The sequence below is a fragment of the Myxocyprinus asiaticus genome, chromosome 17 (genome assembly GCF_019703515.2).
Source record: "Myxocyprinus asiaticus isolate MX2 ecotype Aquarium Trade chromosome 17, UBuf_Myxa_2, whole genome shotgun sequence".
NCBI lineage: Eukaryota > Metazoa > Chordata > Actinopteri > Cypriniformes > Catostomidae > Myxocyprinus > Myxocyprinus asiaticus.
In genome coordinates, this window is record NC_059360.1 from 47,573,686 (window position 1) to 47,598,347 (window position 24,662).

At 37.9% G+C, this 24,662-nt stretch overlaps 1 protein-coding gene across 2 annotated transcripts in view; it reads left to right on the top strand.

The window, feature by feature from the left end:
- LOC127455165 (tyrosine-protein phosphatase non-receptor type 21-like) overlaps positions 1–24,662 on the top strand; it is a 45,899-nt gene that overhangs the window by 16,580 nt on the left and 4,657 nt on the right. Inside the window, exons 7-20 of one of the 2 annotated variants that reach the window (XM_051722810.1) lie at positions 585–672; positions 3,588–3,676; positions 3,803–3,890; positions 4,646–4,725; positions 4,805–4,915; positions 8,076–8,136; positions 10,549–10,627; positions 10,734–11,617; positions 13,751–14,296; positions 17,634–17,771; positions 19,603–19,821; positions 20,581–20,709; positions 20,805–21,039; positions 21,682–21,842. In XM_051722810.1, coding sequence (XP_051578770.1) covers positions 585–672; positions 3,588–3,676; positions 3,803–3,890; positions 4,646–4,725; positions 4,805–4,915; positions 8,076–8,136; positions 10,549–10,627; positions 10,734–11,617; positions 13,751–14,296; positions 17,634–17,771; positions 19,603–19,821; positions 20,581–20,709; positions 20,805–21,039; positions 21,682–21,842 — 2,908 coding nt within the window. The remainder of the gene's footprint in view (positions 1–584; positions 673–3,587; positions 3,677–3,802; positions 3,891–4,645; positions 4,726–4,804; positions 4,916–8,075; positions 8,137–10,548; positions 10,628–10,733; positions 11,618–13,750; positions 14,297–17,633; positions 17,772–19,602; positions 19,822–20,580; positions 20,710–20,804; positions 21,040–21,681; positions 21,843–24,662) is intronic. The other variant, XM_051722811.1, reaches the window with a different exon arrangement.

The following is a 24,662-nucleotide window of genomic DNA, read 5'->3' on the forward strand; positions in this document are numbered from 1 at the left end:
TTTAATAATTTCTTAACTTACTAGGCAGCCCCGGTAAACCCTCAAGCCTTTATTTCGGTGGAAGCTTTTATTTTGAAAACTGAAGGGATGGAAGTTTATGTTGTTTGAAGTTCAGTTGACAACAGCCTTTTAATGCAGAGAAATGCTCTCATCTGCCATCTGTCACGCTCGCTCACTGTCATCTGAACCAGAGGTATGTGAAATTACACAAATGTGCAATTAATGTAAATCTGGGTTGCTTTAAATACACGTTAGCACACCTAACTGAACTCGGAGCACATCTGTCACTCAGGGCAACAGATAGATAGGGTTTGTGTGTATGGAGCACAGAATCACTGTGAAACCACATTTGTTGTACAATGATCCTGTTTACTTGTATTTAAGAAAGCATTACACACTACAGACAAAACAGCCATGCACATAGGTGCAGCACAGCGGGCAGCGCGCTCAGACTATTTATTTCTTTAATTAAATCATTGCCATCGTGGTTTGAAAATCGCACAGGGTCATATCGTGATTTCGATTTGATTTCTGTTAATCGTTCAGCCCTAGCTGAATGTGACCTTTGATCTCTGCTTTCCCAGAGGTCTGTCCGCACCTGAGGCCGAGTTACTGTACATGCAGGAGGTGGAGAAGATGGAGGGTTATGGTGAGGAGAGTGTTCAGGCAAAGGTAAACCATCCGCTCGACTCTATCACCCACAAACAAGAGTTTTATCTGTCAAAGTCATGTTTCTTTTCACGGTGGTTAATATGGGTGTGGAAATATAAGTCAACAATGAAACAATTCACAGAAATATCATCGGGATTCATTTATTTATAAAATATTCAAATATACATTTTGCATTATACCATGAAAATATTGTCAAATCAAGATATATCTTGAGGGCAAATGTATATTAATAAAACAATAGTGCTTAAATATGTTCAATGCACAATATGATGGAAAAAGACCTTAAATGTTGCAAATTAATTAGTGGTACTTGCTGAGGCACTATTACTGTTTCTCATATTTAGGTTTAGTGATTCGAAAAGAGCCTCAAGTATTCTCGTCTCGTATATAATTCTCGTCTTGCACCGTTTGTGCTACTAACAAAAATTATACCACAACCTGTCTCTCATTTTGTGGTTGTGCTGCTTGTGAGGTTTGTTGAGGCATGCTGACTGCCCCCTGCTGATGCGTCTCGTGAAAACAAAAGTTCATATATTGAATTGCTCCAAAGGTAGAAAAATGCATACTTTGCAATGCAGTTTTCATGTGATGGCAAATGAGAAAAATAGCTATTTGTCATGGGAAATATTTTAGTATAGTTTGACTGTGCCGCTAACAAGGTTTTTGATACATGTACAAAAACATGGTAACGATCGGGATAGGTGTCAAATAGACACATTTTTATAGTTTGCTGCCGGTTGCACATTGTGAAACAACATCATTGACTGTCATGAAAGAAGCCCAGTCATGTACATTCTCTACTTACCTGTTTTACCATGGTTACCACATGTAGGGCCCTATGATTTACATGATGGGAAAACATGGATGAAATCATGGTATTAGCTATTTTAAAAAAAACAGTTGGGGGGGGCCTGGGTAGCTCAGCGAGTACAGATGCTGACTACCACCCCTGGAGTCGTGAGTTCGAATCCAGGGCGTGCTGAGTGACTCCAGCCAGGTGTCCTAAGCAACCAAATTGGCCCGGTTGCTAGGCAGGGTAGAGTCACATGGGGTAACCTCCTCGTGGTCGCGATTAGTGGTTCTCGCTCTCAATGGGGCGTGTGGTAAGTTGTGCGGGGATCGTGGAGCGTAGCATGAGCCTCCACATGCTGTGAGTCTCCGCGGTGTCATGCACAACGAGTCACGTGATAAGATGCGCGGATTGACGGTCTCAGAAGCGGAGGCAACTGAGACTTGTCCTCCACCACCCGGATTGAGGTGAGTAACCGCACCACCACGAGGACCTACTAAGTAGTGATAATTGGGCATTCCAAATTGGGAGAAAAAGGGAATAAAAAATAAAAATTAAAAAAAGAAAATAAACAGCAAAAGGTTGCGATTTAAATGAATAAATATATAATCTTCGTGTGCTGCGCCCTTCAAAATGAATGTGAAGCCAGTCGCTCATACACTGAAAACACCACATCATGGTCATCACGCGCACTCTGTATTTGTGTTGTAGAGAACAGAGAGCAGAGTGCTCTAAAGCGTGCAGCACAAACGGTAAACGGTAATTTCATAATAATAATAATCTATTAAAGCAATATCTAACTTTTTTTATGTTCTTTTGTGTAATATTTCATTTGGCAAAAATATCTCCAGTGTTTTGGATTTTGTATAAAAGCACTTCATTTGATACAAAATAATGCAATGTTATGTTGAATAATGTAACTAATAAAAATTATTTGTTTGATTAGACACCCGTTTGATAATACAATTTAATTAAACTGTCGAATACGGAACTCAGAAAAACATCCATCCAATAACCACAAAATAAACATCATGACCTCTTGTGTGTTTTTGCTTCAAAAGTCAAAAACGGGTGTCAATATTACACCCGATGGGCACATAAAATGTCCTGGAAAAATGTGCCTTGAAAAGAGTGGGAACCCTGTAATTGCGTTATTTGTTTTTTTTTTTACGCATTATTTTTTATATAATTAATTGCACTAAATGAACGCATTTAATCGACAGCCCTAATAAATAATAAATATTTAAATGTACAATATATAAAATAATTAATATACTAAAATAATAATTATGTACATTAGGGCTGGGTGATTTAATGCTTTAATTTCTGTGATTAAGAGTTGACAATTTAATGCATTAAAAAAAATTATCAGGTTTTTTTATCCACTCCAATAATGTTTTTCACCACTTCCTGTGGCTAAAATTGGCATATATAAAATTTTCAGGAGGTACTCGCTCGACTTGACTGTACATCCTTGCACAAAAACTGAATGTGTAATAAAAACAGGAGCGGATTTACTATACGGAGAATCGAGACGTCTCTGCAAGCGGTGAGCCAGGTGTGGGAGAAATACAGGCAAGCTGCCATATATCTTTGCATCGCCCTAAAACGCTCGCTCACTGTCATCTGAACCAGAAAAACTAAACCGCACAAGACTGAGTTTTGAGATTTTAAACTTCAGTAAATTAAACTATGTTTTATATCTGTATGTATAGTGTCTAATAATGCATTGGAAATGTACACTTAAGTTTCTCTTGTCAATAAAGTTTGATATGAATTCAATCGGCCCATTTGATCCTATTATTAAGCAAAAGGCCAGTGTAAAACAGCAGAACTTTTAATTACAGCATGTCCACTGATTTTATGGCATGTAAAAATAAACTTTAATCAAAGATTTACACATGTAGAAATGTGTCTAATTACCTCTTATCTTTTTTTTAACATGTACATATTTAATTTAAATAAATGATGACTAATTAATTTCTTGCAAGTTCTTTGAGACAAAGTATAAAGTAAATAATATAATATATTATTATTATTATTAATGGGGTTTTTTTAATGAACCTCTGTACCATGATTAATCGTGATTAATCGCAGAAAACTGAAACAGGATTTTTCTAAACAGGACAGCCAAAGCACAGATGTGATCATTGGCTCCTGTCTGGATGGAATATTTGTCAAACACAAAAATGGGAAAGCACCTCTCGTGTTTCGGTATGTACCTGTTTATGTGCTTGCATAGTGATGACTGACACTGTTGCATGCTTTCACGCTTGTTTGTTGAGTTATGCATGTTTCGGCTGTCAAGTGTCTGACTCGAACTCTTCATTGTTTCTTTAGGTGGAATGACATTAATAATATGACTCATAATAAGTCGTTCTTCGCCCTGGAGCTTGCCAACAAAGAGGACACTATCCAGTTCCAGACCGTAAGTCCACAGGCCAACGGTGCTCCACCTCGCCTCGGATAGTTTACATGCTTTTCTGTGCCTAAAATAGCTCAAAGGCTAAATTAGCATTGATTTATGCAATCATGTATATGTGCCCATGCATATCTATTTAGATTCATGCATACAGGGTTCCCACAGATATCCCCCAGATTAATTGTTCGAGAAGTGTGGAATCGCTGTGTATGGATTTGTAACTGGCATTTAAGGAATGCCACACATTTTGGCAAGCCAGCATTCAAGACTGATTTGATTGGGGCCTGGGTAGCTCAGCGAGTAAAGACGCTGACTGTCACCCCTCGAGTCGCGAGTTCAAATCCAGGGCGTGCTGAGTGACTCCAGCCAGGCCTCCTAGGCAACCAAATTGGCATGGTTGCTAGGGATGAGAGTCACATGGGGTAACCTCCTCGTGGTCGCTATAATGTGGTTCTCGCTCTCGGTGGGGCGCGTGGTGAGTTGTGCATGGATGCCGCAGAGAATAGCGTGAAGCCTCCACACGCGCTATGTCTCCACGGTAACGCGCTCAACAAGCCACGTGATAAGATGCATGGAGTGACTGTCTCAGACGCGGAGGAAACTGAGATTCGTCCTCCGCCACCCGGATTGAGGCGAGTCACTACCCCACTAGGAGGACTTGGAGCACATTGGGAATTGGACATTACAAATTGGGGAGAAAATCCCCCCAAAAAAATAAAAGACTAATTTGATTTTGTTATAATATTCCTGCTCTGTTTCAGGAGGACATGGAGACGTCCAAGTACGTGTGCAGAATGTGGCTGGCGCGGCACAAGTTTTACAAAGTTAACAACAGCAGTCTGTAAGTTTGTGTGTTTGGTGTCTTTTGTGTGTGTGTGTCCCTCTCTGTGTCTTCACCGCTGTCCTTTTACTGTCTCCAGAGAGCCGTCTGATGGCCCAGATTCCTCTGGCAGTCCCCAGAGGTCCATTCTCACTCTATCATTTCCTCGTTTGCCGATGCTCTTGCGCTCCTCTGTGCCTGCTGATAAAGGGTGAGCGGCACTACATGCGTGTGCTCATCACAGCAGCACTGACCAGAGCTTTTATATTGGCTACAGAAACTCCCTGTAGGGTGAATCTCACCAAAACATGTCCAGATCAAATTTCACCCCAAATTCAAATGAAAATAAAAATAAGAAAATATACTTTGCTCGAAGAAAATAAAGCCTTTTCTATGAGCAATTAGATTTTGTTGCTTTGTGAAATTATTTTCATGACATTTAAGCACATTATCTACCCGTACAGAGCTCAACAGTTAGGATGGCTCGCTGGCACGCTAGTCTTGGAAACATCAGTACGATGGCTTGAAAATGACGAAGCAATCAGTAATTTTTTGCATTGTATGCCATCGTTTTCCAACAAAGCTTGTTTTTAATTTTGTAAATTATTTATGTTTTGTAAAGAAAACGTAACCTTTAATGAAAATAATATTATTTTCATTATTTCTGTCACAAAGACATATTGGTAAAAATGGGGCTGGGCAACAGTACAGATTCACGTTTTGATTGGATAATTTTTGACACAGTTGGATTCGATTCTGATTCACTTGGGTATATTTCATATATAATTTTGCACTTACAATGGAAGTCAATGGGGAACATTTTTGGAGGGTTTAAAGGCAGAAATGTGAAGCATATAATTTTATAAAAGCACTTACATGAATTCGTCTGTTAAAACTCATGCATTATTTGAGCTTTAAAGTTGTTAAAATCGTTTTTTTTAGTTCATTTTTACAGTTGTTTTAGGGTTTATTTTTGTTTTTTATCCCCTTTTCTCCCAATTTGGTATGCCCAATTCCCACTACTTAGTAGATCCTCGTGGTGGCGAGGTTACTCACCTCACTCCGGGTGGTGGAGGACAAGTCTCAGTTGCCTCCACTTCTGAGACCGTCAATCCGTGCATCTTATCACGTGACTCGTTGTGCATGACACCGCGGTGACTCACAGCATGTGGAGGTTCATGCTACTCTCCACGATCCACACACAACTTACCACACGCCCCATTGAGAGCGAGAACCACTAATCGCGAACACGAGGAGGTTACCCCATGTGACTCTACCCTGCCTAGCAACCAGGCCAATTTGGTTGCTTAGGAGACCTGGCTGGAGTCACTCAGCACGCCCTGGATTTGAACTCGCGACTCAGGTGTGGCAGTCAGCGTCAATACTCGCTGAGCTACCCAGGTCCTGGTTTTAGGGTTTGTTGACATTACGTTGTCTTGTAAAATTGTATATAACTTTACACAGATGCGGTTAGTAAGTAATTTTATTACACTAAAATCATGTTAACACACATATTGTTTATGTCTTGTGTCTATACTTTTGAAACAGTGAGTATTTTAACATCTATGGATTGACCCCATTGACTTCCATTGTAAGTGTCTCACTGTAACCTTGATTTTTGGGAGCGAGTCGAAAATCATTTTTGTGGTAATCAACATTATGCCACAAATGCTATCGATTGAGCTCAACTTGTATTGAACACGGAATATTCTTTTAATGCTATAAATTAAACCGGTAACCCTCTGGGTAAATACCGTGCACTACGTCTTTTCCAATTTTACTGAGAGCGCTAATTCGAAGTGCAATTTTCGTGCTAGCGTGAAGTGCAGGTGGGAGTGGTTGTGCTATCTGTGGATGTATGCATGCAAACTGTGGGTGTATCGTATGTTAATGAAGCGTGGAATGCGCAATTTGCTATTTTCCTGAGAAATAGGTCATTGCGCTAAAACTTCTGAGAAGCACGTCTAATCTCAGCACAAAGTTTAAAATCAGTTCCTGCATTTGCAGTTTTTGGATTCCACCAGCAGATGATTTTAAAGAGCCATCAATCGATTTTAAAACCATGACTTGTGTGTCAGTAGATCAATAACAATAATAGTAATAATAATGTTTATTTTGTATAACGCCAAAGCTTGAGGAGCTTTAAAGTAAAATGAATAACACATTAAACAGAGACATTATTTTAAATATATACATTACAAAACAATGAACAATTTGACAGAAGCAAAGCATGTTTCAAGCATCCCGTAACACCATCAAGTGACACAGAAGAACCTCAGAATTCAATTGCGCTTGACCCAGCCCATTAGCGTTTCACGCGCGCAATTTCGCAAACTCGCATGCGCCTAGACTTAGTGCATGCTTGCAAGAAAATATCAACCTTCATGGCCATGCCCACTGACTTTGTGAATTTGATGTATCGCATAACGCTCTTAAAATAGCGCCCGTAAACTTGGCACTTTATGAAAATATTAATTTTAAAAAGTAACAACAGAACCTGAATTATGCAGTTTAATTGCTATTCATTTAGCAGATATAATATCAGCACAACCCAAACTAAAGTACTCTTTAAAGTGAAAGATTGATCTTGCGATTTAAAGAATCAGCGTCAGGATTGCAATAAATCAGAAAATATCGTTTTGCTCTGCCATAGCTTAAAATAACACTTCTTTTTTGTAGTGGGGCCAGTAAAAATGTTGGCAGTGCAAGTAAAAATCTCCAAAGCTCTTACTGTTTAACCCTGTCGCAGGGTGTAAGGACGATGTTTTTTTTGGGGGGGGGGGGTGGGTCGTTCTCATTATTCTCAATGAAGGTTCTCATTAGGTTCTAATTGCTGCTATACAGTATTTTTTATTTTATTTAAAGCAGCATATAGGCAGTACAACATATAACAGTAATGAGAATGAGGTCATGAGAACCTCACAATGCAACAAATGATCTTTCTTCCTGAAAACCTGAAATATGAAATCATATTTCTTTTCATTTTGGGGTGAAATATGACTCTATGTTCTTGACAGGCCCGTTCAACTTCGGCTTGTAATCTATAAAGCCCCATGTGGAAACTGGCAGAATGTTGGAACAAGTTTGTGATGTTCGAAATGAAAGCAGAAAGCGTCTCTATATATTGCTGAACACTAGTCTCCACAAGGAGAGGATTGGAGGGCATTGAGGCATGCCAACTTTGAAACCCTGTCGTTTATATTTCACTTTCAAATACGTGAGAGAGTAATTTCAATGTCAATGTAATCACATACAGCTTTAGCTGTTCCTGGAACTCCCTCCATTCTCTCCACTGTCAGAAATCATAAGGGTTGAAGGTTTAGTAGTACTCTGGTTTATTTCAAACATGTCTCTTATTGTTTTTATTACAGACAAACTCAGCCAGCGCCAGTGAACCCAGTGAGGCGACGGTCCTCCACAAGAATGTCTCTGGTAAGGATAATAGAATTGAATTGTTGACGCTTCTGGATTTGACTCTGCAAGATGTCAGAATAGAAGCAACAGTTGTGTTTCTATGCTACTTTCCAAAAACCTAGCAAGGTGACTTGCCGTTTTTTTTGTTTACATAGGCATTTGCCTTCTAAGACAGCATCCTAAGCAAAATGGAAATTCAATTTAATTATTTGGAGTGCTCTACATAGGCAGTGACTTGGCATGACACGCAAACAGAAGTGTTTGGCTTTAGCATGTTACAAAGCTAACGATGCAGTTCACTAAAATGCATACAAATATTAGTGCTGCATCAACACATTGATAAGAGAGGGTAGTCTTGGCCCATTATACACGGCAACAAAATACGTTTTTATTTGGTCTTTTTTGGCTTCTTTTTCAATATAAATATCTAAAACTCCTTTTAATACAAGGTACATTTTCTTGAGGAGCTATACTGCAGAAGATATTGCAATATGTTTTCAATTGAGTATAATCTTGAATAAGAAAGAAATATTCCCTGAAAACAAGTCTAAATACCTTATGTTGTTTCTTAGACAAATGTGTCTTGTTTTAAGGATTTTTATATATTTTTAAGGGAAAACAAGACAAAGATATTTGATAAGAATAGTACTTTTTTTTTCGGTGAATTTTTTACTGAATTAAACAATGTTTTTTCTACTGTGATTCAGTGAATGTCATTTAGAGGTAATTTATAAAATATGTTTTCTTTATTAGTAGTAAGCACATGCTTAATAAAACCTCTTAACTCAAGACATACGGTTAATTGTCAGTTCAGAGTTAATGATTAATCGTTGCAATAATTGCTCGAATAGTCGATTAATCATTCTAATAATCGTTAGATTAGTCGATTATCAAAATAATCGTTAGTTGCAGCCCTACTTGGATTGTTTTTATTTATTTATTTATTTATTTTCTTCTTTATTTTAATTTATAATTGAGTGGTTTGAATTGTCCTGTATTTGTTTTTTGTATTTTTACTAACAATTTATATTGTAATATTTATATTTTATACCATTCTTTTACACAATGTATGACTAACAATCATTGTGTTTGAATATATTTATAATTAAATTAAATAATTGTAATAAAACTAGCCTTTTTTATCTGAATAATCGATTAATCGAAGATTAATAGTTGTACTTAAAGCTGCAAGCAGCAATGCAGATTCGTCCTCAAAACTGCAAATTATGTCAAAATTGACATGGTAGAGACATGTACTTCACACATGTACACAACATTTCATTAATTTTTTATTAAACATTGCAAGAGTCTTCATATGAACTGATGATTGAATAGTATCGGTTTTATGACTAGCGGATTTGTAAAGCATTATTTTCGCGTTAGCGATAAATAATAGTAAACTGTAATTCTGTCATCTTTTGACATATCAAGGTGAAATTTTGCACAGTACTTCAGAGTGATATCATCTTGGAGCCTGTTGGGTTGGAAAAAACAGTCAAAATGGCGTTAGATTTTTTGGACATACGGATATTGAGACAATGTGGACATTTAAATAAATGCTCACCTTTCAGACATTTTGTGTTGTATTCATTTTTGCTAAATATCAAATTGAAAGACATGTATCCTACACATACATACCGAGTTTCAAGTCAGTTGGAGCTATGGTTCAGGAGGAGTAGATTTTTGTAGTTTTGGACAAATTTGTATTGTACAGGAAAATCCATCATGGTGGACTTTGTGGGTTCTAGAGGGTTTTTTGTTCTTTATGAGAAATGAGGCATATATACCAAGTTTCAGAAATTTTGGACTTATGGGGTGGAAATGGCATCACTTTGAAAATGGACAAATTGGGGCGTGGCCTGTAGCGCCACCTGTAGGCTCACATGGGCCATTTTTGGTGTGGTAGTTACTCGTGGCCTGTAGTATCAATGTGCCAAATTTCAAAACTTTTTACCAAGGAGATCTTGAGTTATTGGGCAATTTATAGCTACAGGAATAATAATAAGAAGAAGAATACCATCTTACCGGAGGAATCCTAATAAGAACAATTGTTAGTTGAAGCCCAAAAAATACATAACATGCAAATCATGGGTAAAATAGTCAATCGTAAACTACTTGGTTAACTGATAAACTAATAAAGTTTAATACTATTCAACTTTTCTTTATCAATACTTTACGGTTTTGAATGAATTATAATTGCATTTATAATTATCATTTCTCTTGACTCGTTTACCATTTCTCTCGAATTCTTATTTAAAAGAATGTATCTTTGAAGGTATCTAGTACCTTTAGGAACAGCCGTTATGTTGGGAGCGCGCACATGTTGCCTTAAAATGCTGTCTTGGTAGGCAGCTCACTAGTTTTTTGAACCAATCTAACGTGTCCAACAGCTGAATAATGCTACTGTCATTTTGTCTTGTTTTGTTGCAGCCAAAACCTCAACCCTACATGATGCCACCTCAGATGCACTTTAATGGCCATTATACAGAACCGTACACGTCTTCACAAGGTAGAACATCTTCCGTGAACACCTTCAACATGCCAAAATCTGCCCAACTTCTGTTGCGCCCAATGTTTTGTCTTATTTCAGTTGATGTTTGTTTGATTTCCCACAGATAACCTTTACATTAACAATCAGAATGGGTTCTACTACCATTCCCAGACCAGTCTTGACCGCTCCCCTCACGAGTATAATGGAAGAATCCGCAACGGCAGCGTCTACAGCGCGCAAAGCACCAGCTCTCTTAACAACCCTCAGCACTACCTGCAACCATCGCCCATGTCCTCCAACCCCAGCATCACAGGAAGTGATCTCATGCGCCCTGACTATGTGCCTTCTCACCGACACAGCGCCCTAATTCCACCATCCTACCGCGCCACACCCGACTACGAGACTGTTATGAGGCAGAAAAACCACAGTGTGGTACCGCCCACGGAACGCCAGAGCCACTCCATGAGGAACTTAAACATCGGCAACTCTTACGCGTACAGCCGACCCGATCCACTCGTATACAGCCAACCGGAGATTCGCGAGCACGGCGCCGGTCAGTACCCGTTTCACCTCAATTACAGCTTCCACAGTCCCTCTCCGTACCCGTACCCCACCGAGAGACGACCCGTAGTGGGCGCCGTTAGTGTCCCCGAACTCACAAACGTCCAGCTCCAGCAGGCCCAGGAGTACCCGCCGCCCAACATCATAAGGAATCAAGTTTACTGGCCCCCACCTCCGTATCCGTACCCTCATCCTCGACCAGCCAATAGCACGCCGGACCTGTCGCGTCACCTCTACGTCAGCAGCAGTAACCCAGACCTCATAACACGCCGTATCCATCACTCAGTGCAAACCTTCCAGGAAGACAGTCTGCCCGTGGCGCACTCGCTACAGGAAGTGAGCGAGCCTCTCATTACGACACGCCAGCCGCACATGCACAAGCGGAACTCGATCGAGATTGCTGGGCTTGCATACGGGCTAGAAAACATGAGGGTGAATGAGAGGAAGGTGGGTATTTATTTTTAAAATTTCATTTTGCAGCGCAGGACCAATTAAATGCACTAGTAAAAGTGCGTAATGTGAGTGTGCATAAGTAATCGATTAATCGAGTACTCATACAGCTTTAAATATTCGACTAGTAAAAACACTACTTGAATATTGCAATTTGATTTTCTTTGTGCCTTTGCCTTCTGTGGGCAGCAATGAAACTGCTTCTCTCACGTAAATCTTGCCGTTACAACTCATGCATTGGTTGGTGCTGAGGATGCATGACGTTGTTAAAAGAATAGTTTGCCCAATTAAAAAATTCTGTCATTATTTAAAGTGATTGTATCGCTTCAGAAGACTTAGAATGTATGTTTCGTTGTGTGAGTGCAAATATTTATTTTTTTTTTTGTCTATGTTGTTGTTTATGCATAGTGCTCATTTTTAAATAAGAAAAACAGCTTCAGAGGTTCAACTTAAATTCAAAATTTTAAGTAATCGATTACTCGTTTTCTTATGTGTTAGAGCACTTGACTACAAATTTACTCCGTGCCCATCCCTAGTATAGGCAAAAAAGTGATTAAATCTGTGAAAACATAAAGGTGCGATCTAGTGCTGCAACAACTATTCGATAATTAAAATAATTATCATTGTTTTATTTTTTATGTACACAACGTATAGCATACAGTCATTTATATTTTTAATAAGTAAAATAAAATTTGAAAAAATAAAATACAGGAAATACAACTTTTTTTATTCGATTAATCGAAGAAATATTCGAAGAATATCAAAACAATTGTTAGTTGCATCCCTAGGGCAATTAATAATAATTTAGTAAACAAAGCGATAATTTTACGTTTATTTGTTGTTCTCATTATTTCCAATGGTGATTCTCATTAGATTCTTATTACTATAATATAATATACTTAGTAATATAATTAGATATTATAATTAGGGCTGCCGATTTAAATAACGAGTTTAAAAAAATGTATGCAATTAATCGTGTCCCTGGACTGAAATAAGGATGATTCCTACCATCGGAGCAATTCAAGCTTTAAGTACCACCTGTTTTCTCCGGGGGGGGGGGCAGTAAGCGAAACGTACTTTCAAACTGTGTTTAACTTGACACAGTGACCTTAAAACGGTATGTTTATTACACAGTGTGAGACACTCCAAAAGCGTCTGTCTGACGCAGCTGTACGTTGACGCGTCCTTAGAAAGGCTCTTATAATAAATCTATCTCAGACTGATTGACGAATTCTATTGCAAAATGGACTTCTGTGTGAACTGTATTTTGATTGGCTTATGTTCAATAATATGAAAAGAAACAATATATTGAATTCTGAAGCCAGTTTTGGCTTATCAATGCTTTACTCATCTGCCACAATAATGTAATGCATTATAATTATCTGAATTACTATTTTTTTTATAATCTGTATGTTTTATTTATAATTATTTAATCATTATATATTTAATTATTGCTATTTTAGTGGCTTTCTCAGCAAATATTTACATACACGATTAATTGCGATTAATGATAAAAAATAAAATAGTACTGTAATACACTAATATTTTGAAAAGTGTATAAATAAAAGGCAGTACTACAAATACAACCATGGTGTATAAATACTTGAGTATTTAAATAATGTCATTATTGTTTTCCACATTTTATTAATGAGAATGAAATTACTTTTTACATTGTGGTAATGAGAATTTGGGGGGCTTATTATTGTCATGAAAATGTCAAAACGCAAAGAATCTGAATGGTCCTTTTAAAAATGATTTATTTAAAATTGTATTTCCTTTTTCTTTTGATTTTGACGTGTAATATGACCCTGGTATGACCTGACCCAATTACAGGACCTAAGATGATGCACGATTATGACAGAAAACCTAATTGTCAATTATTGCTCTTGATATTGAAATTGCGATTAATTTAAATTAATAGAATTTACAGAACAATCAACTGGTTCATTAAACCACATTAAATAGTTTTTTTTACGCAACATGAGTAGACCTTCATGGACTGCTATATAATTGACACTTTTAAAAAAATATATATTTTGACAACTGTAATGTCCATTATTTATTTGATTAATTGTCAGCAAGTCTTTATGTTGATGAAGTTCATGGACATGTTATACATCAACTACCCAGGCATCTGCATCTGCGGCTGAAACGCCTAAGAAACTGCCCGCGCCTTCCAGCTCCGATATCAACGCCGTCCTGGAGGTTACAAAAGCCGAGGATGCGGCCATTAAAGAGGACATGTGCTACGGCCACAAAAAGTCTCTGTCCGATGCCACGATGTTGGTGCACAGCAGCGGTGAGGAAGAGGAGTTTGAAGATGACAGTGGCCGACACACGCCCCAGTCTCAAGACGCAGTGGGCGGACCCGAACATCACTTGACGCCACTGGGGCGGCCCCTCGCAGATCCACCCGCTTATCCGTTTAGCCACAGTATGGAAACCGTCCTGACGAGCACTCTTGCGTACCAAGCCCACCCGCTCATCCGCAAGCAAGATGAGTTGGGTCAGTTACCGCCTCTTCGAGAGCCCGGACACATGGTGCCCTCAGTGTCGGAGGGAGATCTGAGTGGACATGGACGGAAGCACAGGAGAGACGTCCAGAGAGACGTCCTTAAGAGACCTGTCTCTGATGTGCCCACCGCGAGGAGGAATATCGATGGACTTCCACCAGCAGTAAGTTCACTTCGTATGAAAGTCAAAACAGCTTTGCTTCTTGTTTGATTTCATCTTAGTAAAGTCTTGCCAATAGTTGTTGCAGTAATTTATTGCCAGTTACAGCTAGAGGTAGACCGATATATCGGTTTTACTGATAAATTATGGCGATAGTTGCTTTTTAGAACTATCGGGTATGGTCAAAATATCTATGCCAATAGGTTTTCTATTTATTTATTTATTTTATTCTTCATCTGGTGAAATATATAAATATAAACTCTTCATCTGGTGAATATATAGGCTATAAAAAGCTTCATTTGGTAAATATTTGCATATTGAGCATTGTAAGGATGCCAAGTCTCTGTCATTTCAAAATAAGAGTTCCCGGTGTATTTCGGACTTGATAAAAAAAAAAAGTTTTATCAATCGTTTTTTAAAAGAGATTATCGGCCGATTAATTGGTTAACGGCCTTTTCCACTACCTTAATTATTGGTATCAGCATAATCCACTATCGGTTGACCTCCATTTACAGTAGTAATTAGAGGTAGACCGATAAATCGGTTTTACTGATTAATCGGTGCCGATAGTTGCTTTATGGAACTATCGGTTATCATCAAAAATTTATGCTGTTAGTTGCCGATAGTTTTTTAGTTTATTTTTTAAATTTTTTTATTCCTTTGTTTCTCTGATTTTTTTTTTTAGTTATTTTTTTTAATGAAGCGAGGGCATGCGAAGACAAATGCGACTATATGGAAACGTCCCTCGTCAGCACATATATCGTGTCTCCAACTTCATATATTGTGAATAATAATAAAAATAATAATACATAGGCTATAAAAAGCTTCATTTTGTAAGTATATAAAATTGAGCACTGTAATGGAGTCAAGTCTGTCATTTCAAAATAAGAGTCCCTGGTGTGTTTCAGGCTTGTTTAGTGTTAAAAGTCCCACGTTGTGCACCCAATCTTTTTTATTATATTTATTGGGATTTTGGTTGAAAAATAAACTACATCTGGGATTTTAGTAATTTTGTACTCTGGCCTCTATGACTGTGTCGACTAAGAAAATGCTGTAACATTCTGTGAATCGATTTTAAAAACTATCTGCCGATTAATCGGTTATCGGCATTTTTCACCACCTTATTTATCGGTATCAGCAAAATCCAGCAGTAATAGCAAATAACCATTATATAAAAAAAGAAGACCTATTTACTTTTTGTATTTGGACACATCACTTGGAAAGAGAGAGAGATGTTTGTGTTAAAAAGCCCTCCAAAGATTTAAAGACAAGATGAGCTCTGTGAGGTCATGAGATATAATGTGTAGCCACCAGATGAGTTAGTTAACAGTCATTATGTAAGTATTTTCTTAAAGGTTCCTTGAAGAGAAGCGCAAGTTTATACCAGGAAATAAATGCATCCTCCTCATTCCATTAATAGTTTTTTTTTATTTCTTATTAAAGTCTAAAGAGCCTAGTCAGCTATGTGTAATATACTTTATTTTGATATATGGACAGCCCTGAATGTCAGTAATCATGACTTAACCCAAAATTAATTCTGTCATCATTTACTCACCATTATGTACTTCTGCTGTGGAACACATAACTAAATGTTTATCAGAATATTCACGCCGCTGTTTTCCATACGATGGACCAGAAACACTCATAAAGGACAGAAAGCACCATTAAAGTAACAGAAGTGTAAGTATGAGAATATGGAGACTTGGAATTGGATGTTGGACGTTGTGTTTTTAGCACTATGCCCACCTTGCTTTAGTAAATATATTAAGGTAAATAATGCTTTTTATTAAGATACTATATATCATTGTACAGTATACTGTATAAAATATAAATGTAAAAGTGCATATAAATGAAAATGATTAAACCTCATACCTTGTGTTCATTTAGTGAAAAGATGTAGGAAAAAAACATTTTATTATTTATTATTTATAAATAGATTTTTTTATTCAATGCCTTTAAAATATTTAATCTACAGGGTATCCCAAAAACAAAATAGTGTCACTATGTTTGATTGCTCATATCTTAAAAATGCATAAAAACGGGGGCCTGGGTAGTTCAGTGAGTAAAGACGCTGACTACCACAACTAGAGTCGCAAGTTCGAATCCAGGGAGTGACTCCAGCCAGGTCTCCTAACCAACCAAATTGGCCCGGTTGCTAGGGGTCGCTATGATGTGGTTCGTTCTCAGTGGGGCGCGTGGTGAGTTGTGCGTGGATGCCGCGGAGAATAGCGTGAGGCCTCCACACACGCTATGTCTCCGTGGTAACGCGCTCAACAAGCCACGTGCTAAAATGCACGGATTGACAGTCTCAGACAAGGAAGCAACTGAGATTCGTCCTCTGCCACCCGGATTGAGGCGAGTCACTACGCCACCACGAGGACTTAGAGCGCATTGGGAATTGGGCATTACAAATTGGGGAGAAAAGGGGAGAAGAAAAAATGCATAAAGACGTTTGTACGATTTTTGCCGTAATTCTATGACTTTTTGTCCCAAACACACATGTAAACTTTATTTGCACCAATTGCACAAAATAAAGTGCCGCCTTGTGGCGATACACATGGGCTGTAATAATAGACGCATTACTTAATCGCAGAAATAATCAAAAACATTTTGATTATTCACGTTGCCCCGTTTTTTTTTTGTTTGTTTGTTTGTTTGTTTGTTTTTTGGGGCCACCCTGTACAATTACTTTTTGGATGAATTGATGGTTCCTCTGATTTAAAAAATAAAAAAATCACTTTTGAGCCATTTTGTAAGAGAAAATTCACAATTATCTAGATATATATAGAATAGCATCAATTGGCTGAAAAATATTGAGATATTATTTTTTTTAGCCGTATTGCCCAGCCCTACTTAGAATATTGAATTTGAGTCGTTTGGACTACTTTAACGGTGCATATTCATCCTTATGGAGCTGGAGAGCATCCATTTCCATGCACATTCATTTTATGGAAAAGATCAGCCTGAACATTCTACTAAACATCTACTTTTGTATCCAATTTACAGATGTAAATATGATTGGGGTCAGTTATAACAAAGGCAATCCAAACCTGTTTGTAATTGCACTTGATCCAACTAGTATGATATGAATTAACACCGTAGACGATGCCTCCTGCTGTTAGTGCCTTTTATTTTCGTTTAATCGGAAAGTGAAATAAGTATTTCTTCTCTGGGGTGAGGCTGATCACTTGACTTTGTACCTGCATTGTGAAGAATGCCACCCAACAGGCCATTTGACATGTACAGCAGCATTCCAGTAAAGAATTCTCAGAGTCTCAACAGATCCATAAACACTCTCTGTTTTCTTCTTTCTCTGTCCATCGCTGTCTTCTCACATCAGGGTATGAAGAAGGGTCGCTCAGAGGTAAAGAAAATGGGTCCACTGAAGCTGGCAGCTCTTAATGGCCTGACTCTGTCCAGAATGCCTCTGGCCGATGAAGGAAAGGACGACTCGGAGAACGCTTCTAATGACGAGAGAGTGAGTATTGCTTTCAGTTTGACTAGTTTTTCAGTGGTTTACTGATATGGGATTTTTTTAATGGCCAATGTGAACGTTGACATACACTGGGGTCAAGTTTAAACCTGGAATTTAATTAAACCTGGAATTAAACAAAGTGTTAGGATTTTTAAAAATGTAAAAGAAAAGGTTATGAGGTATAATGAGAAGGAAATATTTAATATTATGCGTTATTTCTAGTTTACTAATCAAATTTATGTAAATTAGGGACGTTTGATTATGTGAACTCTTTTGCACAGATAGTCAGATTTGCTTCCATTGAAGCACACAAGATGTGATCATCAGGTATTATTCATGCGGTCATTAAAGCACAAATGGGAACAAAGCATCAAGACCAAAGTCTAAATTTAAGTTATTTTTTCATTTAGAGTTAGAAAAAAATGCAAACTAGAAGCAGTCCAATAATTAGATGATCATTAGATAATCCACATGAAGCACAATGTTACATATGACCACCAGGAGATGGCGCCAAATACATGACACAGACTCAATGATGACTCAGATGGCACAGAATGAAACTCATTCTGTGAAATCTCATTACTAAAATCATGTCTGCATGCTATGCAAACCTTTAGTCATTGTTGTGTTTGCATGTGTAATTAGTTCTTATGTACAATTATTATGTTTTATTTGTTTGGAGATGTTTTTGGCCACTATGATAAATTATTTTTATAGTAATGCTATAACTTTTGATTACTTTGTCGTATCGACACAACATTTTTCTCAGATACAGTTGACATGATTGGGAACAAAACCAAAGCAGTTTTTCAGAGTCACCTTATTTATTCCTACAGATATATAATGCCAAATCAGAAAAATACAAAAAGAAATTTTTTTCTTAGGCTGAGAGTCTCAATGTATAATCATCTATATCATTAAAAAATGTTAAACGTTTTCTTTATAATGATACCAAACACTTGACCCTTCTTGTTTTTTCTTTGTTTTGTTTTTGTCGCGTTATAAGCCTTTAATTTTGGGAATGCCAATGAAACAGGAAATCTTTTAAAACACCTTGAAATGTCTGTGGTGTAACCGTCTGGAGAAAAAAGAAAAAATCTGCAATTTAAAGCTAAAATTCTTGAAAAAAGAAATGTTGGAATAAGTAATGTTATTATTATTTCTTAAAGAAAATAAGCAGTGAAACAATTTAGTGTAAAAATATTACTTCTTTCCACCAAATCAAAGTCAGGTGGTATAACCAACCTGCAGGTAACCAGAAAACAAAAAAAACTTAGAGGACCCCTTTAAACCCTCATAAGTGTCTAAATAATAATAATAATAATTTTATAAATCTGATATTTTGACATTTTTATGAAAAGCCACAATTTGTTCAGGTCAGATGGAGTAACCCTAAGAAAACGCATGAATATTACAGACTAGAAATGCATGATATTTAAAAAAATATATAAAAATACCTTTAAAAATATGTTTGAAAACATTTAGAAAAATAAATGAGTAAATACATGTATTCAAGGAGCAAGGAAATTATTTTAAGGGACATTTGACAAATACATTTTGTGTAGAAAATGCCTTTATGTATGAAACCAACATGGACTCAAAGATTCTGTTTCTACGAAATTGGCACGTCATTTAAACTAGATTTGTAAAAGATTTCCTATTTCTATCATCTCGTACAACCTTATTTTGCCTGTTGCCAAAATGCTGAAAAATAAGTGCAGGAGTGAGTGCAGCCATAAAACTAAGCTGAGAATCTATTTATTGCATGCTGTAAAGGTTAATTAGGTCATTGTGGTGTGAACAGACCCTCATATCCTGTGTGCTCACTACGCAGTGTAAGATACTGGAACAGCGTGTGGATCAGGGGATGGTCTTCACAGAGTATGAGCAGGTGGCCAAAAGACGGCCCAACTGTGAGTGCACGATCGCTCAGATGCCCGAGAACGGCGACAGGAACCGCTTCCAAGACGTCCTGCCCTATGATGACACGCGTGTGGAGCTGGTGCCCACCAAAGAGAACAACACAGGTTACATCAACGCCTCGCACATCAGGGTGAGCTACAGTACCACGAGCGTTTACCTGTCGTAGATGTGTAGTGTGTCATAGGATGACGATTCAGTTCATTGTATGGATAATGCACAGAAGATATAAGCAGAACTGAAGTATGACTGAAATGCTTTTTGTTTTCTTTGTGTCTTTAATTTTGCCATAGCATGACAGATCCTTTGTTTCGGTGTTAGTCTGTTTGCTATTTAGCATGCGTTTAACCACAAAAAGTATTCTGTACAAGTTTAAAAGGATAATTCACCCAAAAACTCATGTTGTTCCAAACCTCGATGACATTCTCTCTTTCTTCCATGGAACACAAAAGGAGAACTTTTTAAGGAGGTATGAGCTGCTCTTTATCATACAATGAAAGTGAATGGGCATGGACACTGTTGATCTCCAAATATAACAAAAAAAAAAAGCACAATAAAAGTGAAAGTAGTCCTTTTGACTAGTGCAATATATTTAAAATTTTAAGAAGTCATAACAATAGCTTAGTGTTGAGTGTCTCTTCCTCACATGAATCTATCGTATTGTGTAAGAAGACTTGGTATATAGCACTTGAGTAATATGGACTACTTCAGTGGTGCGTTTTGTCATTTTTGGAGCTTGACAGCCTGCGTTGAAAAGAGCAGCATAAACAGAATTTCTCCTCTTGTGTTTCACTGAATAAAGAAAGCCAAACAGGCTTTAAACGACATGAGGGTAAGTGATATCAGAATTTTCTTTTCTGTGATTTTATCATAATGTTACTGTATTCACCAGGTTACGGTAAGCGGCAAGGAATGGACTTATATTGCATCTCAGGGTCCCCTCTCCAACACCTGCCAAGACTTCTGGCAAATGGTTTGGGAACAAGGAGTTGCCATCATCGCCATGGTTACCGCAGAGGAGGTGAGTATGAAACATGTTGTGCTTGAATCTGAAACGTATCACTTTTGTTGCATTGTTTCATTATTAAACCGTTGGTTTTGTAATGTGACTTGTAGGAGGGGGGTCGCGAGAAGAGTTTCCGCTATTGGCCTCGTTTGGGCTCCCGCCACAACACTGTTACATACGGACGGTTTAAGATAACCACGCGCTTCCGTACGGATTCCGGTTGTTACGCCACGACGGGACTGAAGATCAAACATCTTCTAACGGGCCAAGAGCGAACCGTCTGGCATCTACAGTACACGGACTGGCCCGACCACAGCTGCCCAGAAGACTTTAAAGGGTTCCTCTGTAAGTACAACACACAAAAGAGTCTTTTCGTTTTCCATTAACCAGCCTTGCTTTTGGCTCAACTAAACTATCCCAAAAAATGTGCATTGAATGAAGCACTATAGAGTTTCCTGACAGAAATAATTCCCCCTTAAATAAAAATTTAAATCATAATTTACTCACCCATTTATGACGATATGTTATCACGATATGTTTTAGTCTGCGATGACATTTAAAGCTGAAGTATGTAATTTTTGTGACCATACAGAATTGCAAAAAAACCCACAATGTTTTCAAAACAGCTTTCTGAATACGCCCCTTGCCTGCAGTTATTCAAACAGTCAGATTGTCCCGGGTCTAAGCTGGTCACTCAAAACAAACACAAGAATTTTTATATCACCACATAGATGCAGTGTTTACATTTTTTGAGAAAACCAACCTATGAATGGCTTACCTACAGTTGTTTCTGCATATTAAGCTGGGATAGAAGAAAGTATTTTAACACTGATTATGTTACATACTTCAGCTTTAATGCACCACTCAAGCTTAATCATTTTTTGTGCGGCGTGCCTCAAGGCTCTGTAATCGGCCCTTTTCCATTGTTCAGTTTGTGTGTTTTTAGACTGGTGTGGCTCTTTAAACTGCTTTATTTTTGTGTCTCAGCATACTTGGAGGAGATCCAGTCCGTGCGGCGACACACAAACAGCTCGAGTGATCCAAAGAACACAAACCTGCCGGTTCTGGTGCACTGCAGTGCAGGGGTGGGCCGCACGGGTGTGGTCATTCTCTCTGAAATCATGATCGCCTGTCTGGAACATAATGAGGTACAGATGTCCTGCACTTACAGTGGCATAAATGCATGAGAGAATTAATGCATGTCAACAGCTTCTCAGGGTTAAATGGTCAGTTACCAGGGTGAAGAGTATACACGGCTTACTTTTGTCATGAGAGAGGGTTGCTAGGAGTAGACAGGATTCCCGCGGATCTTTAAAAAGTCTTAAAATGTCTTAAATTCAGTTTTCTAAAAATATAAGGTCATAAAAAGTCTTAAATGATACAACAGAAGTCTTAGTTTTTATTTAAAGAGGTCTTAAATTTGGGGGTGGAAAGACAGGAATCGTGATATGACTTAATGTGATTATCAAACTTAAAAGAATATGATTTAATTAAATAAATGCATGCGCTGCGTGCTTGAGAGTGAAAATGCAGCACTGTTTTATTTCTCCAAGCACGCGGTGGATTGTGAGTGTTTTCCGCTGTTGCAGAGCAGTTTACAATCATTAGGCCATATCGGAAATTTATGACAAGTGATCATCGATCACTAATGATCACCTGTTGATAGTGATGATGTAGTGTTGATGAAATATGACAATGTTTACTTTTAATTGTTTATATTGTAATACGATTATTATAGGAGTATACAATTTATTTCCCTTATCTGTTTGACTGAACAGCTGGAAGCAGTGAAGCACACATTTCAAAATAAGAGTCCCTGGTGTATTTTTCAAGTTAAAGTGCCTTTTAAATTAAAAGTTCAACGCTATGAATCAAATGGAAAGGATTATACAGCCATTCTGGCATACGGCCAGTCATTCCATTGGAACCTGAGCATCTACCTGAACAGCAAATTTACAAGACTAATAAACAGCCAACTGAGAATTAAATTAAACCGTCATATTTCCAACATGCACTCATCCAAGGCTCTTCATGTTGATTAATGTGAAGTAATGTTACGTCTTTGGGAATTTGCAGGATTTGTCTTTACGTGAGTTCGTCTCCACATCAAGCATTTATAGTATGTAACACATCTCACTAGAGCATGAATGGCTGTTACGTTTAATACAATTTATTAATTCAAGCAATACATTGCAAAAGCACATTACTTAACCTGTGGACAACCCCCAGCGTTGTTTCCTCTCACACGCACTGCTGCAATGGCCATCTTGCGTGCGATTTCAGAAACTCCCGCCAGATGGCGGCAGTTACACCATGTAACAAATTATTTTATTTTTTGTGGGGTTCCTGGGTAGTAAGTATTATTTCCTAATTGCTTATGCCTCAAAAGTATAGAAAATGGCTATTATTCCCCACAAACTTTGCTTTTGTGACCAGGACAGTGATATTTTAAAATGTACCTATTTTCCAGAACATTCCAGATAGATTCAGTGCTGGATAAACTTGGAGTAACTTCTAGAACTTTCCAGTAATATAAATAGTAGTATAAATACAGGGGCCTTAAGCCCACCAGTTCAGTTTAGTTCCAGCTGCCTAAGTGGATATATATCAAGACCTTGCTGGACGCCTTGAAGTATGATGAGTACGGCTGGGAGGTCATAGGAGACTTCAGAATGGTGGCATTCCTGATGGGTCTCCAAGGCGGTTTTACCAAGTTTCCCTGCTATCTTTGCCTTTGGGACAGCAGGGACACCAAGGCGCACTACCACAGGCAGGACTGGCCACAGTGGACCGAGTTCTCTCTGGGGAGGAACAACGTCAAGTGGGAGCCACTGGTGGACCCCCGGAAGGTGCTGATGCCACCACTGCACATCAAATTGGGCCTTATGGAACAATTTGTCAGAGCTCTAGATAAGGAGTCCACAGCCTTCAAGTACCTTCAAGACTTCTTCCCTAAGTGCAATGAATTCCCCAAGAAGCTCACTAGTAAGGAGAAAGCGGCTTGGAACAGCTTTGTCGGGGCTTCCTGGGCAATCACAAGGCCGAAAACTATGTGGAGCTGGTTGAGACTTTGGTGAAGAACTACGTCACAATGGACTGTAGGATGTCCCTCAAAGTCCATATCCTTGATTCTCATCTTGATAAATTCAAGGAGAACATGGGAGCGTACTCGGAGGAGCAAGGCGAGCGCTTCCATCAGGATATACTGGACTTTGAACGCCGCTACCAAGGACAGTATAACGAGAACATGATGGGAGACTACATTTGGGGGCTGATTCGTGAATGTGATTTACAGTATAATCGTAAATCTCGAAAAACTACTCGCTTCTAAATCTTTTGTAGTCATTTTTGTATTACTTTAGTATAAATACATGTTAAATTGGATTCATATGTTGTTTTTTTCTGACTTTATGTGAACGAAAAGACACACATTCGCCCGTTTTCTCATTGGAAATAGGTACATTTCAAAATATCACTGTCCTGGTCACAAAAGCAAAGTTTGTGGGGAATAATAGCCATGTTCTATACTTATAAGCAATTAGGAAATTACACTTACTACCCAGGAACAAAAATTGTGTTACATAGTGTTATCGGTGGATCTGATATTATAAAAGCTATACCCGATAAAAGAAAAATGCTTGAATATCGGAAATAAATATCAGAAATTCCGATTAACGATCGATCTCTAGTATAGACCTTAGAATAGATCCATAATGAATTTTATAAAATGTTAACGTAAAATTGTTAGTCATTCAGCTGATGAAACATATGAAAAATAAAATTCACAAATTTTTAGTATGTGGAAAAAAAACGTACAATTTTAACTAAAATACACAATATAGCATCAGCTATGTCTGGGTCATATTTCAACCTAAATTTAAAAGAAAAAATAAATGATGTTTTGCATAAAGAAATTGAAGCCAATTTTAGGACTATTAATAATTTTTGCAGTTACTTTATTTTCATGT